This window comes from Empidonax traillii, unplaced genomic scaffold (assembly GCF_003031625.1).
Source record: "Empidonax traillii isolate 1590-97213 ecotype Southwest subspecies unplaced genomic scaffold, ASM303162v1 scaffold276:size1176444, whole genome shotgun sequence".
NCBI classification, from domain to species: domain Eukaryota; kingdom Metazoa; phylum Chordata; class Aves; order Passeriformes; family Tyrannidae; genus Empidonax; species Empidonax traillii.
Window position 1 is genome coordinate 523,654 of NW_020955469.1, and position 13,998 is coordinate 537,651.

Consider the following 13,998-nt stretch of genomic DNA (forward strand, 5'->3'; position numbering starts at 1 on the left):
CAGCACCTCCTGGAGTGCACTGAGGGGGCAGAAAGTCGTGGGGGGGTGTATGTGTGTGCAGGGTGCCCAAGGGCAGGGAGGAGCAGCTTCCTGGGCTGTGCTCCCCTTCCCATGCAGCACAGCTTGATAGGAATGGAAGCTGGTGCTCTGGCCACCAGCACCTCTGGCCTTGTGTGCTTTGGGGTACAGGGAATGCATAGATTTGTCAGTGAAGGAACAACCTGTGCTGCTGAAACCCCACGGTAAGATGTGGCTATTTCAGGGCAGAGAGTTGCCCTGAGCAGAAGCACAGAGCCCGCAGGGTCAGGAAATGCAGAACGTTGTGTTTCAGGTCAAATTCATACTCAAGAAGGTGCCAGAGGGCAAGTTTGTGTATTTAACACAAAACCAGCTCTGCAGTATCTCACCAGCCCGGGCTCTGGCTACCCTGCAGCTCCTGTAAAAACCAGAGGGGGTTTAGGCTGACAGTAAGTGTCCCTGTGGGAACTTGCCCGGCTCCTGGGACTTACCCTTCCTCCTTCAAAGCCCCATGTGACTGCTGAGTAAGTGCAGGGTTTCCTGTAGAAAGCACAGCCTCGTTCGCTGTTGCCTTGCAAAAATCCCAGCGACTCTTTCCCCCAGCATCTGTCCACCTCCCCGAAGCATCCAGCACGCAGGGACGTGGCAGGAGAGGTGATGCTGACTGGAGCTGGGATTTCTCTGCCGGAGGCTGGCTGCTGTCAGGGGTGGGAAGCGCTCTCTGCGGCAGCTAATGCAATATTCAAGGCGGCAGTGACAATGCCAGCAGGTGCTGCTGGCTCAGAGGTCGGGTGGCGTTTCTGTCTTCAGGGGCAGGGTATTCCGTGCGAGTTCCTGCGTACAGACCACCCCGTTCCCAGGCGGGAGAGCAGCTTGTCTCGCTCACAGCTCCCCTTGCTGGGGAAATGTGCTTTTGCAAACGAGAAGGTCAGCGTGACCGGTGTGCTGGATGAAAGCTCCCTGCCAACAGGGGAGGAACAGGAGGAGCTGGTTTTATCTGTGGCGGGTGGATGTGTGGTGGCTGCTGCCTGCACAGACTCCCAACTAAGCCTCAGGCCATGGGCATCCTCCTCTTTTCCAGCCCAGCAGATCATTAGACGAAGAGGGAAAGCTCTGCTGTGCTTTGCCCAAGCACACAAGCGAGGAGCGAGTCTGCAAACACAAAATGCAGGCGCTGATTTCAGCTTTGCTGATGGTTTTATTTCTCTGGGACAGGAGGATGTGGAGCTGTTAACCCTTGGATGTGTGCCCCTGACAGGGGCAGGTACCAAGCTCAGGTGTGTGCCAGCGAGGGTATGTTGCCTATGTCGCAGGCCCTGCAAACAAGAGGTAGGTTGGGGATTTGCCAAAACTCATCCGGGCTTCGTGTCTCTCAGTGGGCTCTGCTGGCGTGGGGAACAGCACAGAGCCACCCACCAGCTCGGCCAGGCTGTCACTTACTCTGCTTCTTCTTTGGAGATTAGTTTCCCCAAGTATAAAACTTCTGCAATGAGAGACACCATGGGGTCGCAGTTCAGGCTGGCAGCTGCTGTCACATGGCCGTTCCTGAGAGGGAAAGAGGAAGAATGTGGATCTCCTCAGTGTACACAGCTCAGCACGGCAGCGTCCTCGTGGCACCCTGACTGGAGACCAGCTCTATTTCAGGGGGCTCAGGGCAGAGTGGCTGGTGCTGCAGGATGCACGGGGCGTGTGGCAGATCGCCTGGCACTGCTGGGAGCTGGGCACCGAGCCTGGGAGCAGCGGGGCAGAGGGAGAGGAGACGTGTCCCAGGCTCCCTGCCCAGCTGGTGTCTTCGTTGAAGCTCATCCTCTTCTCCTTCCCTGCCCTGCTTTGGTTTTCTCTGGAACCGTCTCGCTGCTGGTTCAGCGCCCAGCAGCCACAGGAGGTGATGTGGAGCCTCTGCAGGATCTCTGCAGGCTGTAAGGAAGAGAACCTTGCCCTGTTCCCACAGTACTGCCTTGTCAGGGCATGGACTGGCTATGGATTCACTCACCTGAGGTAGAAGATCAGGAATTTCTGTTGCTCCAGGCTGCCCTTCACAACAGTGTCCGTGTATCCCTTTCCACAGCCTGTGAGAGAGAGTGTCACAGCCTGCTTGGGGAGCCCTGGCACAGCAGCTGCCACCTCTCCCATACCTCGGAGCCATCGCAGGTAGGGACAGAGGGGACAGTGACGGGCTGGGGAGCAGGCATGAAGTCCCCGGACAAGCAGAACTGATTCAGAGCTGCGTGACTGCATTATGACCCTGAGCCTTTCCTTGGCTTGGAGAGGGAGGTTCTTCCTCCTTCGTGACCTCTAAGCCACTCGAGATCAGCAAAGAACGAGAGCTCTGGGTAACGTTCAGGCCCAGAGCTCGAACTCGCCATGGCAGCCGGTCCAAAACTCGAGGTGTTTCAGGTGAACTCTGCAACCACCATGTTTACAAGCCCCAGACCCAGCTGGTAGGTGAGCAATGGGCAGGCAAGCAGTTCTGCTGTTCCCATCTCTCTGCCACCTCCTACCTGCATAGCGGATGCTTTTCCCGAACAGTGTGGTCCAGAAGAAGGGAACAGTGTGCAAGTCCTTCTCTTTCTTCAGCATGTTTAAGGCAGCACAGTGACCTGTGATGAGCCAACAGGGGAAATACTTTTCTAGAAGGTGCTCAAAGAAGTGTTCACTGCCTCTCGTTATCCCGCCCTGTCCCTTCTGCCCCATTCCCTCCTCCAGGGGAGCTGGAAAGTGAGGTGGCTGAGCTCTCACCATGGGCCTCAGCCACTTGTTGGTGATGGATGCTGGAGTGGTCCCCGTTGAGCAGTGCTACTGGAAAGGACACCACGTCCCCCGCAGCGAAGACGTTTGGGATGTTGGTTTGCATGTGCTAATGGGACAAAGAGCAGTTAGTGCAAGGATGAGAGTGAAGGGATGGGGTTGGACCTGGGTTACTCAGCTGGCACTCACCAGATCCACCAGGATGGCACCTTTGTCATCTCTGGCAATGGAGGTGCCCTTCAGAAATGCTGAGTTGGGGGTTGACCCTACAGGGAGAGGAGCAAGAAAAAAAGGCAGGGAGGAAATGCCTGTGGTGCCTGCTCAGAGCAGAGCACTCGCTCTGTTCAGCAATCACAGCACGAGTTGTGCTTGGGCTGGTGCTGAGCTAATCCAGGGGCAATAAAACCAGGGCCCAGGACACGGCACGCTCCAGTAACGCAGCAGTGACCTATGGAGCTCAGCAAGTGAGCCAAAGGCGCTCTGGGAGTGTAACTGGCTCCCTTTCTTCAAGGCCAAGTGCTTGCTCATGAGCTGCTGACTTTCTCCAGATGTTTGGGGCCAGGAGGAAAGGCTGGGTGATAACAGAACAAGAAAGAGGCTGCAGGGAATGGTGTCCTGGGAATGAACTGTGGTGCTCTGGGCTTGCTGGCTGTTCCCTCCATTCCCAAAGTGCCTCGCTCTCCCAACTGGGGCCCCTTACCTATTCCCACCACTACCACATCTGCAGGTAATTTCTCTCCGCTGGCAAGAACTGCCTCTGCGACCTAGGAGAGAAGGAAGAATCATTAATAAAGGGTTAAAAACACTGCCCTAATTCCAGCAGCTTCCCCGCTGCTTCATTCTTTGCTGTCTTTTTTCTTCCCCAGGTTCGGATCACCTTGTCCGACTAATGTGCGCTGCTGGGAATGTAAAAGAAAATCACGCTGCTGTCCCTGAGAGAGGAACACTTACTGGTGCCCTTTGAGCCCAGAGCTGTACTCAGTGAAAAGAAAGGGAGTGTCTAGACATGGGAGAGGACAGCCTAGATGTAGACACTGGGTTAGACCTCAGTTTGGGGTTTTTTCCCCCTAAAATTAGCAGTTCAGGGAGATCACAAAGGCATGACTGACCTTTCCATCCTTTCCTTTCAGCTCACAGAGTTCTGATTTCATGTGGAACTTCACCCCTTTATTTTGCAGCATCTGAAAAGGACTGGTTTCAGTATTCATTAGGAAATTCCAGGCTGTGCTGCTGTAAAAACAGCTGTGCCCAGCCAAAAGCCAGGCAGGCAGCACAGCTGCTGCTCCAGGCTGCAGAGAGGTTCCATTTGTGTCCCTGGCCAATGCAGGGATGCTGGAAGCCTGGCTTTTCTCTGCAGTCCCGGTCAGGATTGGTGTGTGAGGTGGGTTTGGGATGAAGCAGGGCTGGGGAGTGTGCTGTGTGCGTGGGGAGGTTGGGACCAGCCGTGTGTGAGGCCGGTGCTGGGCACACACAGTTATGACTCAGCACAGGGGCGAGGTTTCCTGGGCTGTTGCGGATCACTGGGCTGCCTGGACAATGTGTGTTCTCCCTCCTAGAAATTAGTGCCAGGTTTTCCTCACCTTCATGGCGACACCTCCAACCTGAGGACCCAGAGCGTGCTGGAAAGGGAACTCCTCTCTTTCCACCACTGAGATGGTACCAGCCTTGTCTGAGAGGAAGGCAGCAACCTCCATTCCTGCAAGGGAAAGGCATGCCCAAGGTAAGCCTGCTGCAAGCATCAACCTGTATCCTCCTGCTTGGAAATCTTTTCCCCTTGTAGGAGAGCAAATCTGATGTGTTGCCAGTGCTTAACTGCTTTGCTATGCATTTCTGGGCTGAGGTATTTAGCTCCCCACATTCTTTGTTCTTGTGCACTGCAGACCTGGATATTAGGAAATGCAAAGAGCAGCTCCTGGTTTTGTACAAAATAGCTCCCTTTTCTGTGCCTTGCCCCCTTGCTTTCCCAGTGCTTCTGGAGAATCCAGCTCCTCTGAAGGACAGTGACCTTTTATAAGGCACATTTCCCTCTGTCCTCGTGCAGGAATTGTTTATAGCTCTCAAAGTTTCTGGCTATCAGAGGAAAGAGTGAGTGGGTGCTGTTGTAATGCAAACCCCCAGCAGCTACAGGGCTCTGGGGAGGATCCCAGCTGGGTAAAAAATGAACATCCCTTCCCTGAGGGCCTCTGGTTAACCTGCACAAGCAACAGAAGTGCTCACTGATAGCTTGATACCCACTCCAGCCTGGTACCTACGAATGAAGCTCCTATGATCACCAGATTCTTCCCAGTTGCCAGTTCCAAGATCTTTCTGGAGTCTTCTGGGGTTTGGAGAATGCACACGTTCTGCAGGTCTGCACCTGGGACTTTGAGGAGGCTGGAGCTGAAAGAGAGAACATCCAGATGCACCCCATGGTCAGAAATTAAACAGAAAGAATGAGGAGGGAGCGCAAACCCATGGCTGTGCCATCCCATTCTGTCCTTTCATCTCATTTCCTACCACCTCCCTCACACAACTCCGATTGTTGACCCATCCTGTCCTGCCTATGATTCTGTGTGTGCCAAATGCTCTGAGCACTCACTGGCTGCCTGTTGCAATGAGCAGCTGATAGTATTTCTGAGAGGACCCATCCATGAAGCGAACCCGCTGCTTCTGGAAATCCACCGACACTGCCTGCAGGAGAGAGGGGTCAGAGATCAGACAGGTAAAGTAAAGAATTTCTCCCCCTCACCAGGGCAGGAACAGGATCAACCACTGAGGACCAAGCTCAGCTGCTCTGGTACCTCTTTCTCTGTCCAGAACTCTATGCCCTGAGCATCAAGAAATTCAGGTTTCCTCAGGTAGGCGTCCTCAGCTTTCAAGTCCATTTCCTGGAAACACAACAGAAATGTGAAACAAAGCACTTCTTACAAACAGCAATTCCCTTGCAGTGTTTACTGGCAGACCAGTTTGCATAAGAGGTAATTTTGCAATTAGTAAATCACAGCTCCCCTCACTGCCCCATCCCCAACTTCTTGTTCCCCCTCAGAAAATCCATCAATTCAAACTCTAGCGGGCAGAACTCAGTAAAAGGAGAGAAAACCATCAACTTGTGGTGGACTCTGAGCAAAGACTTTCTGGGAGGGAGAAGCGAGATGTTTTCTGAAAGTTTTACCCCTGTTCCCTGTGAGTACCTCAGCACTCCTGCTTTGCCAGCATGGCTCACTCAACTGCTCAGCGTGGGCCACGTCCCACGTGGTGCCCAGGCACAGTCCTTGCCCTTGTCACACACAAACCTTGCTCAGTTTGGACTTGTCATACGGAACGTGTTTCTCCTTGGTGGCCATGATGATCCTGCCAGTAAAACCCTCCTGGCGAAGCGTCTCTGCGCACACCAGGGCAGCCACACCTACAGGAGATGCTCCTCTCAGCCCTCTGACACCCACGGGGCAGTAGGAGGAGCAGGTAAGCCCTCCCTGGAGAAGAGAGTGGCAGCTCACAGAGTATTTGGAGAGGGCACAGCACAGAGCTCTTCACTGACCTCCCCCCAGCAGCAGCACCGTGTTCTGGTTGACAAGGCACCGCCTGCTCCTGTCCTTCACCCTCTGGCTGTTTTCAAGGTCCTAGAGAAAAAAATGAGAAATGCTGAAGTCACACCCAGCCCAAGGTGCTGCTCATGCTCAGTGGCAGCAGGTAAGGTCAGTACCTTCTTTTTTGCTGTAACAAACACCTTTCCATCTTCCACTGTTACCTGAAGGGGGCAAGGAGAGGGCATTTAAGTGCTGCATCCATGAGGCTGTGGTAGGAGCTCACCTAACTCTGATCTTGGATGTCAAATGAAGCTGAGGAGCTCATGAGCTTTCCTCCTCATCCCAAGAGCACTCAGAAAGAGTTGCAAATCCTTTTTCTTCCCAAAAGAACTGTGCTGGCTGTGAGGGACACCAGAATATATGGCATCACCTTTGATTCAAAGGAGCTTTGATTCAAAGGGCAGGGAGTGACACGATCCCAAGAAATCATCCCAAGCGTTGTAGCTCTGTATGACCTGGACCGCAGAGGGGTGGCCAGGGCAGGGGGCTTTCAGTTGGGGTCAGGAATACAGAGCTTGTGAGAGAGAATGAATGTGAGAGACGCAGAGGGCATGGCCCGAGATGGGAGGAGAAAAAGCTGAGAGGTCACCTTAAAGCAGGAGATGCAGTCCAGAGAAGGGTATTCCTCGATGTCTCCAGTTCTGATGTTAAAGCAGGCGCCGTGCCAGGGGCAGCGCAGCCTCTCCCCTCTCAAGACCCCTGCAACAGAAACCCCCCACACACAGCTGGGCAGTGAGAACAGACCTCCTCAACTTGGCTTCTGCCCCTGCCCCGAGCTGGGGTTACCTTTGCTGAGCGGGGCACCGTAGTGGGGGCATTTGCTGCCCAGGGCACTGAACTCCTTCCTGTTCCTCACCAGCAGCACTGGATAACCAGCCACCTTCACCTCCAGGAGCCTGTGGGAGAGGTGGGGAGGTGGGCACACAGTCACCTAAGCTCCCCCCACCACGACCAGGTACTCACTCTCCATCCCCAATGTCGTCCTCCCTGCAGACCTCGGCGGTGATGGTGTCATTGCTGTCCATGCCGGTGGCTGCTGGGAGCTGCTCAACACCAGGCACTTAAGGAGTCCCAAATTCCTGATACAGCATGAAAAAACCCTCAGCTGGTGGAAAACACCAATTTCCCCCCCCTTTTTTAACTTTGTGTCCAAACTTGAAGTCCATTCCTCTGTCCTTTTCTGCTCTGACTTAACCCACTTTTTGTTTTCAGCCCTGTGTCCCATTAAACTCGACTGCAGTGCAGTCAGGAGATATGATTGATGACTGTTGTAAATAAATGCAATTATTTAGGGGGAGGTGCTGCTGCCATATCCCCTGTCTCCCCCAAATTGGGTCTAAAGGGCCACTTCAGCATCTCCAAAACCTCTCTAACATTTGTGCAGAGATGTTATTCATGCTAATTGCCATGAAAGCACTAATCCCTGCCCAAAATACCTCTTGGGCTAGAAAAGTGAGAAAACCCTCGGTCCTTAATGCTCTCCCTGCCTTAGCAATCAGTGGAGAGGCTGATTAGGAATCTCCCTCTCTGTTTTGGAGAAAGGAAAAGCAAGAAATGGAGCAGAGTGGGGCCATTTGAGGCGGGTTTCAGTGCAGGGTGGTGACTTGCTCCTGCAAATCCCCACTGCAACACTGCCCCACTCCCAGGGCCCTTGAGAGAAGCTTTGGTGGGTACTCACCTGGTCCTGCTGTGGGGGTTCTGTCACCTGTCCCCCAGCTCAGAAAGCCACCACTGCTGCCGTCTGTGACTTTCTCCTCTGAGGTGACACCCTGGTGTCTCACCACAAGCTCTGCCCGCTGCCAGCCCACGGCTGGTGATGCTCTCCCTGCGTTGCACAACGTCCCCATCCGTCAGGAGATGCATCTCCTGGAAGCTGCCACCTGCCAGGGAGTTTTATCTGATTTCTGCAACTGGTCCATGCCTAATTAAGTGCATTTTGCTTGGGTTTAGAGTTGCAAAAGAATTGAGGGCACATAGGAATTATGGTGCAGGTGTGGTGTAAAGACAGGGTGCGTCATGGGCAGCATGAACAGAAACTCGAGCAGATGCAGTGACATCCCTCTGCAACTTCCCACTGCCCCTTCTCTTGATGGAAAGCACTCCAGCTCAACAAAACATATTTTTGCAGCACTTTGGAATGATATTACTACTTTTTACATATTTCAATAACATTTAAGATTCTTCAATTTGATCTTTCGGTAAGACTTTTCTCCACTGATTTTAAGGCACATGAAGAGTTCAGCACCTTTGCAAGTGCTTTACAGCCCAGCTCTGCTCCTGGTTCAGTCACCAGTGTCCAGGCACATGATCCCATCATTGCATGAAGGGTGGCACAGAGCAGGGTGCTGCTTTCTGTACTAATTTTTACAAGAGTGGGAGTTGCAAAAAACCGGGAGTAACGCCTACGCTGTTTGTGTCTACTCCCGCTCTTATCTCTATTTCGCAGTCAATATGTTTCACAACTTTAAAATATGCCTTAAAAATTAAGGGGGGGAAAAGTTACCAACAGCGTGCTTCCATCATCTCCCTTGCAGGACCGGAGGTTCGCAGGGATCAGCTTTCTGCACGTGGCACATTCCCAAATCCAGCAGCGAGGGAGATTAAAAATCCTTTGGTGGGCACGGCCTGGAGAAAAGGGCAGGCACAGGGATGCTGGGTAAGTGCAAGCTGGCTCATTTGGGAAGCAGGTCACTTTTTTGGACCCACCAAGCTGTGACCTTCCTTCCTTCAGATCCGGGTGCTGGGATGCTGCTGGGTACGGATGATCCCAACCCACCGGGGATGCACTCCCATGACAGGCACAGGTATGAGATTATTTTCTCACAGCACCAATGAGCAGTTCCTGGGCTCTGCCCTCCTGGCCAGGAGCCTGAATGTGAAGCAATTTTGGCTGCCAAATGTCCGTATTTAAACTCTCTGTAATTACTCCCCCAGAAGCGCGTTCCCACGTGGAGAAGCAGCAGCCCTTGCGGAGACATTCTCTGACTCAGCAGAAATCACTGGAAGAAGCGTCTGCTCGGGGATGAAAGCTGCAGTGCAAAGGCAAAGGGGCAGGTACAGAGATGTGCAGCTTTGGGAGGCTTTGGGATGAACTTGATCCCATATGATGGCATTGGTATTGTGGGGCTGATTTGGCTGCTGGATGCTGCTGGATGCTGCTGGATGCTGCTGGATGCAGCTGAGAACCGGGGGAAGGGCTTTTGTAAAATGCAAAGGGATAAAGGCAAAACAAAAAGCCCATCTCTGATGGAGGCAAATATGATGGGAAAGGATAGAAAGTGGAAAAGGGCACTGGGTGTCAGAGGACAGGTTTGGGTTGGCTGCAGGGACGCTGGGTTAGTGTGTGTGCGAGCCAGCACTCAGGAACACACACAATCCCCTCGAGGGATTCAGGCAGGGGAATGGGATTGGAGGCAGTTTTTCAGGAAGATGCTCTGTAAGCATCTTTTGGTCCCCTGTTAGGTAATTACTCAGAGTGGTTTAGACCTCTGCTTGTAACACACATCAGGATTAGACATAGGAAGGAAGAGAGCAAAAGGAAGTGGTGCCCTCAACCACAAACAGAGCTCAGGTGGGCATCGAATGTCTCCGACCAAACCTGCCACCCACATCGGTGCTGACTCACATGGACTGCTGAGCTGACTTGGTGTTTTATTAGATATCTTCACTTTTGCTCTCCAGTGGTGTCAGCACTCCAGAAATTCAAGTTTAGAGGCAAATATTTAAGGGGTGTAACTCTCCTCCCTTCAAGCCCCCACTACCACCAGTTGGTGTAGCCCATTTTTTCAGGCTGTAAAGAAGCTGTGGCTGTGTGGCTGTGTCCCTGTCCCACCTTTGCCTGTCCCCAGCTCACCCAGCTCAGGGTGCCAGTTTTAACGAGCAGCACCCACAGAGTCAAATCATATGAAAACTGTGCAATCACAGGAAGAGGAAGCGAGGTGAAACCTGCAGCAGAGCTAAAATGATTAATGGGGCACTGCTCTCAGAGCAGCTTGGTTTGTGATATTAATAACGAGAGAATTCAGGAGGGAACCTAACCTGTTCCAAGCTGCAGAGCTGGCAGCAGCAGGAGATGCCGTTAGGAAGCTCCTGTGCTTATATTTGTAACACAGGAGGAACTGAGTGGGCTCAGCAAGGTATAATGCTGCATGAAGTGGGTGTAGAGGCTGGGACAGGCTTCCACCTCGGAGGACTCATTCTGAACCTGTCTGGAATGCAAAAAAACCCCATGTAATCATGAATACATCATGATGTAACCTCAAAGCACATGCATATTCAACAAACATTACTTGAGCTTGAGACCGGTGAACAGGTAAAAAATGTTTATCCCACAAGGGAAGAAGGCAAGGGAAAAGAAATGTTTAGTGGAAATAAATTTGTTTATAGGGTAAAAATAATTACATGAGGTGTTTCACATTCTCTTCCTAAGCATTCGTGTCTGGCAATGACGAGAGATGGGATGCAGGGCTGGCAGACACCAGGCCCCACCACGAGGAAAGAAGGAACCTGAAACCTTACTAATAGCAGAAGATAAACATTTCACAAAGTAGATGAATCTGGGGCATGTCATCTACTGAAAGCAGAGGAAGACTGTAAGGATCTGCCCATCCTGCTGTGCTTGAAGGAGTTTTGGCAGTCAATGCGTCTGTCAACAGAATTTTTTTTGTCCCGTGGCACACCTGTGCAACTGGAGTGAGGAGAGAGCACATCCTTCATGCCACTGGATCATGACAGCTGGTCCAGCCCAAACCCTTGAGAAACAGTTGAGCCTGGAGCATCCTCAGGGATGTGCTGCTGACACAGGTTTCTTCTTCACCGGGAAAAGGAAGGGAAGAGCCTTCCCTCGAGAGCTGGAGCTCACAGACAGGCTGTGATGGACAGGCTGTGGTGCAAGGCCAGGGGGTTTCTTCTGCCAGACAAGTTCAAGTCCTGAGGTCAGTGGTAAAATGATGAACACCCTGGCATTTCTTGCATTAGATCCTGGAGCTGCTCACCTCACTCACAGAGGCTGAAATCCTTTTCTCCTGTGTCTATGGCAGGTATATCCCCAGTTCCATCTGGAGAATATCCAGCTTCCACATCAGGAAGGTGCTGCTGGCTGGAAAGAGCTCAAATTTACACTGATTTCAGCTCTCTTCACAGCTGCCTCTGCAATGCCTGGGCATGCTTTGCCATGTAGAACATGCATTTTGCACAGTAGATCCTTTCATAAGTGTGGAAGAAAGATGTAGATATATCAAGAAAAGCATTCCTATATCATCTGACTTCCTATGGCCTAGCAGACAGAAGTGGTTACACAATTTAGAGAGGGACGGAGACAACAGCTAATTAAAGTTTGGAAGCCAAGCTGCTTGATTTGTTATGAGCTCTTGGACTCCTCAAATTATTTCAGGTGTGAGCCAGGTTTGGCATTAGATGAGCAGATGGGCTTTATGACTCCCTGGGTGCAGAGAGGCAGATTAAGAGAATGAGGCTTTCCAAAAAACAGGAGCATAACTTTTGCCTTGTCAGAAGTTCCCACATCTGCTGGCTGTGGAGAACCCTGGATGATGTTTGGGAGCAGAGGGGGCTCCTCCTTGTGTAAAGGATGGTGGGGCTGCAAAAGTACACCCAAACCCCCATCCAGGAGTAGAGGGGAGCATCTGAGGGGGGCACAGTTTGTGTAGTGGAATTCATATGGGGGGTTATCACTAAACTAATGGCTCTTTATTGTGGAAAATGGGTTCTCTCTCTCTCAAATGTGCTGCAGAGAAACTTAAGCCTGGGAGAGGGAGACAAAAGCCAGCGTTCAGCTATGGAAAAAAACTGCTGTAGCCCTCGATTTACACCCTGGATGCTGCTGGGAAGCCCTGCTATGGGATTAGCTGTGGTTCCCACAGCGTTCTGGGATGGACCTGGGCACGTCCTTGCTGGTGCCTGTAAGGAGTCCCCTGCCCCGCTGGGAACGGGCAGCAGCAGCGACCCCGTCACCAGGCTGAGCTGCCTCCCCGCAGAAAACGAGGTCGTTTGGGGACACTTGGAAAACTTCTCGAAATCTGGGTGAAAAAGGCAATATCTCCAAATAAGGTGTGAATGAAGAATCCCAGCGGATGGGGCTCCCAGTTCTCCAGCGGGCGTGCAGGGACCTCTTGTGGCAGCTCCGGAGCTCGCGTCCCCGCTCCTCCCTGCGGGTTCCTTTGGGACAGGCCTGGACGACAAGCCTGTGGCATGTGGCTGAATATTTGGCCTGATTTGGTGTCAAGGGACTTGTTTGTAACTGGGCTTGGAAGCCTCCCGTTCCAAAACCGCCCCCGGTTAATGCCATTGCTGCAGAGGAAGGAAGACGAGGAGAAAAGGCTGGAAACAACGGCTCGCAAGAAACCACAGCTCAACGGGAAGTCTTGGTAAAATTAAGTAAAATCTGGGCTAAAATGATCCAAAAAGTAGTTTGTGCGTAGCTGTTGCCAGTGCTCCAGCAGTGGGATCAAAGTCCCTGAACCAGAGGCTCAATTAATCACGGCTTAAATTCCTCCCATGTAGAAGTGGTAGGTAAAAGCTCTCCAGTCTCCAGAAACATTTTAACTATTCCTGTTCCTGATCCGAGCCTGGCCAAATGTTCACCTTTAGAACAACAACATTACAAATGGAGGAGCCTCTGGGGCAAATGGGGATGGGTTTTCAGGTGTTCCACGGTCTGGGATTTTCCCTGCAGGCAGGTGGAAGGGCAGGCCTGTCTCCACAGAAAAGGGCAGTAGAGAATTTTGAGGCTAAAGTACTGCAGATGACTTCCCATTCGGAAATCAGCTCTCTGCAATTTTATACTCAATTAATTGTGAAATGATTTTTTTTCTCCTCGGTGCCCTGAGCAGCCCGGCATGTCTCCAAGGCATGTCTCTCTTTCCTCAGCATATGCTAAAAAGAAATGTCTTTGCATTTGGTCTTCTCAGTAACAGATTAGCCTACGTGATCCTTCATCACGAGATTACTTATAATTCCCTGAGCACTCAGGGCTGCAGATTACTTCAGGCAGTGTCCCCCTGCTATGTAACTGTTATGAAATTACATTGCCTTGCTCGGCTTTTAAGCAAATTTCTGCAGCACGAACAGATGCTTTTCTATCAGTTGAGACTGCCATAGAATCGCTTAGGTTGGAAAAGAACCTCACCCCTCTCCTGATCTGATTTAATCATGCCCCTCCTCGGTGCAATTACTCGCAGATGTTTTAGTGTCCGTCACCCCAGAGCCAGGACAGCGACTGAAAGCTCAGGCACCACACTTTTCTCTTTCAGCAAAGAGGAAGTAGAAGATTTCATCCAAAATTAATACCTCAGAGGAGAGGCAGAGTTTGACATTAATCGGTGTGTACACGGTGACTCATCCCGCCGGCAGAATGGAAGCGAGGGCTGTGCAGCAGCTTCTGGTGGAGACATCAAAAAGCAACAGGGGAACGATCAAATTACGGGAAGCTGGAAAAGCAGCGTAGTTGTAGGGTAGAACTAAAACTGTGGCTACGGGATCGTGAATTCCCACAATCCCCAGGCGGCGGAGCTGGGGTATCCCAGGCACTGGGGAGCTCCTCTGGCGACCAGACATGGGACAGGGGGATAGGGGATAACAGGGCTGTGGGCAGAGCATTTTTTTGGCAGGGCAATCAGATCTTTCTCCTTGCTTGATGTGCGATCAGGTG

At 51.9% G+C, this 13,998-nt stretch overlaps 1 protein-coding gene across 1 annotated transcript; it reads right to left on the reverse strand.

The window, feature by feature from the left end:
• Nucleotides 1–1,193: 1,193 nt before the first annotated feature.
• On the reverse strand, nt 1,194–7,357 carry LOC114060432 (apoptosis-inducing factor 3-like). Its single transcript, XM_027889935.1, has 18 exons — nt 7,296–7,357; nt 7,119–7,228; nt 6,922–7,031; nt 6,449–6,493; nt 6,284–6,365; nt 6,039–6,151; nt 5,547–5,633; nt 5,345–5,436; nt 5,015–5,145; nt 4,347–4,462; nt 3,876–3,947; nt 3,467–3,530; nt 2,956–3,032; nt 2,758–2,875; nt 2,520–2,618; nt 2,012–2,087; nt 1,459–1,563; nt 1,194–1,334 (listed from the first exon to the last, which is right to left on the reverse strand). Exons 1-18 carry the CDS (start codon nt 7,355–7,357, stop codon nt 1,292–1,294), a joined length of 1,602 nt encoding a protein of 533 aa, XP_027745736.1. The 3' UTR covers nt 1,194–1,291.
• Between the last annotated feature and the right edge of the window lie 6,641 nt (nt 7,358–13,998).

Bases quoted from the DNA above. Each gene is read 5' to 3' on its own strand.
- LOC114060432 (XM_027889935.1), bottom strand. From the start codon at position 7,357: ATGGACAGCAATGACACCATCACCGCCGAGGTCTGCAGGGAGGACGAC. The intron at 5,437-5,546 runs GTACCAGAGCAG...TCTCTCCTGCAG, and splicing joins AGTTCTGGACAGAGAAAGAG to GCAGTGTCGGTGGATTTCCA. The intron at 3,948-4,346 runs GTGAGGAAAACC...AGTCCTTTTCAG, and splicing joins TTGGAGGTGTCGCCATGAAG to ATGCTGCAAAATAAAGGGGT.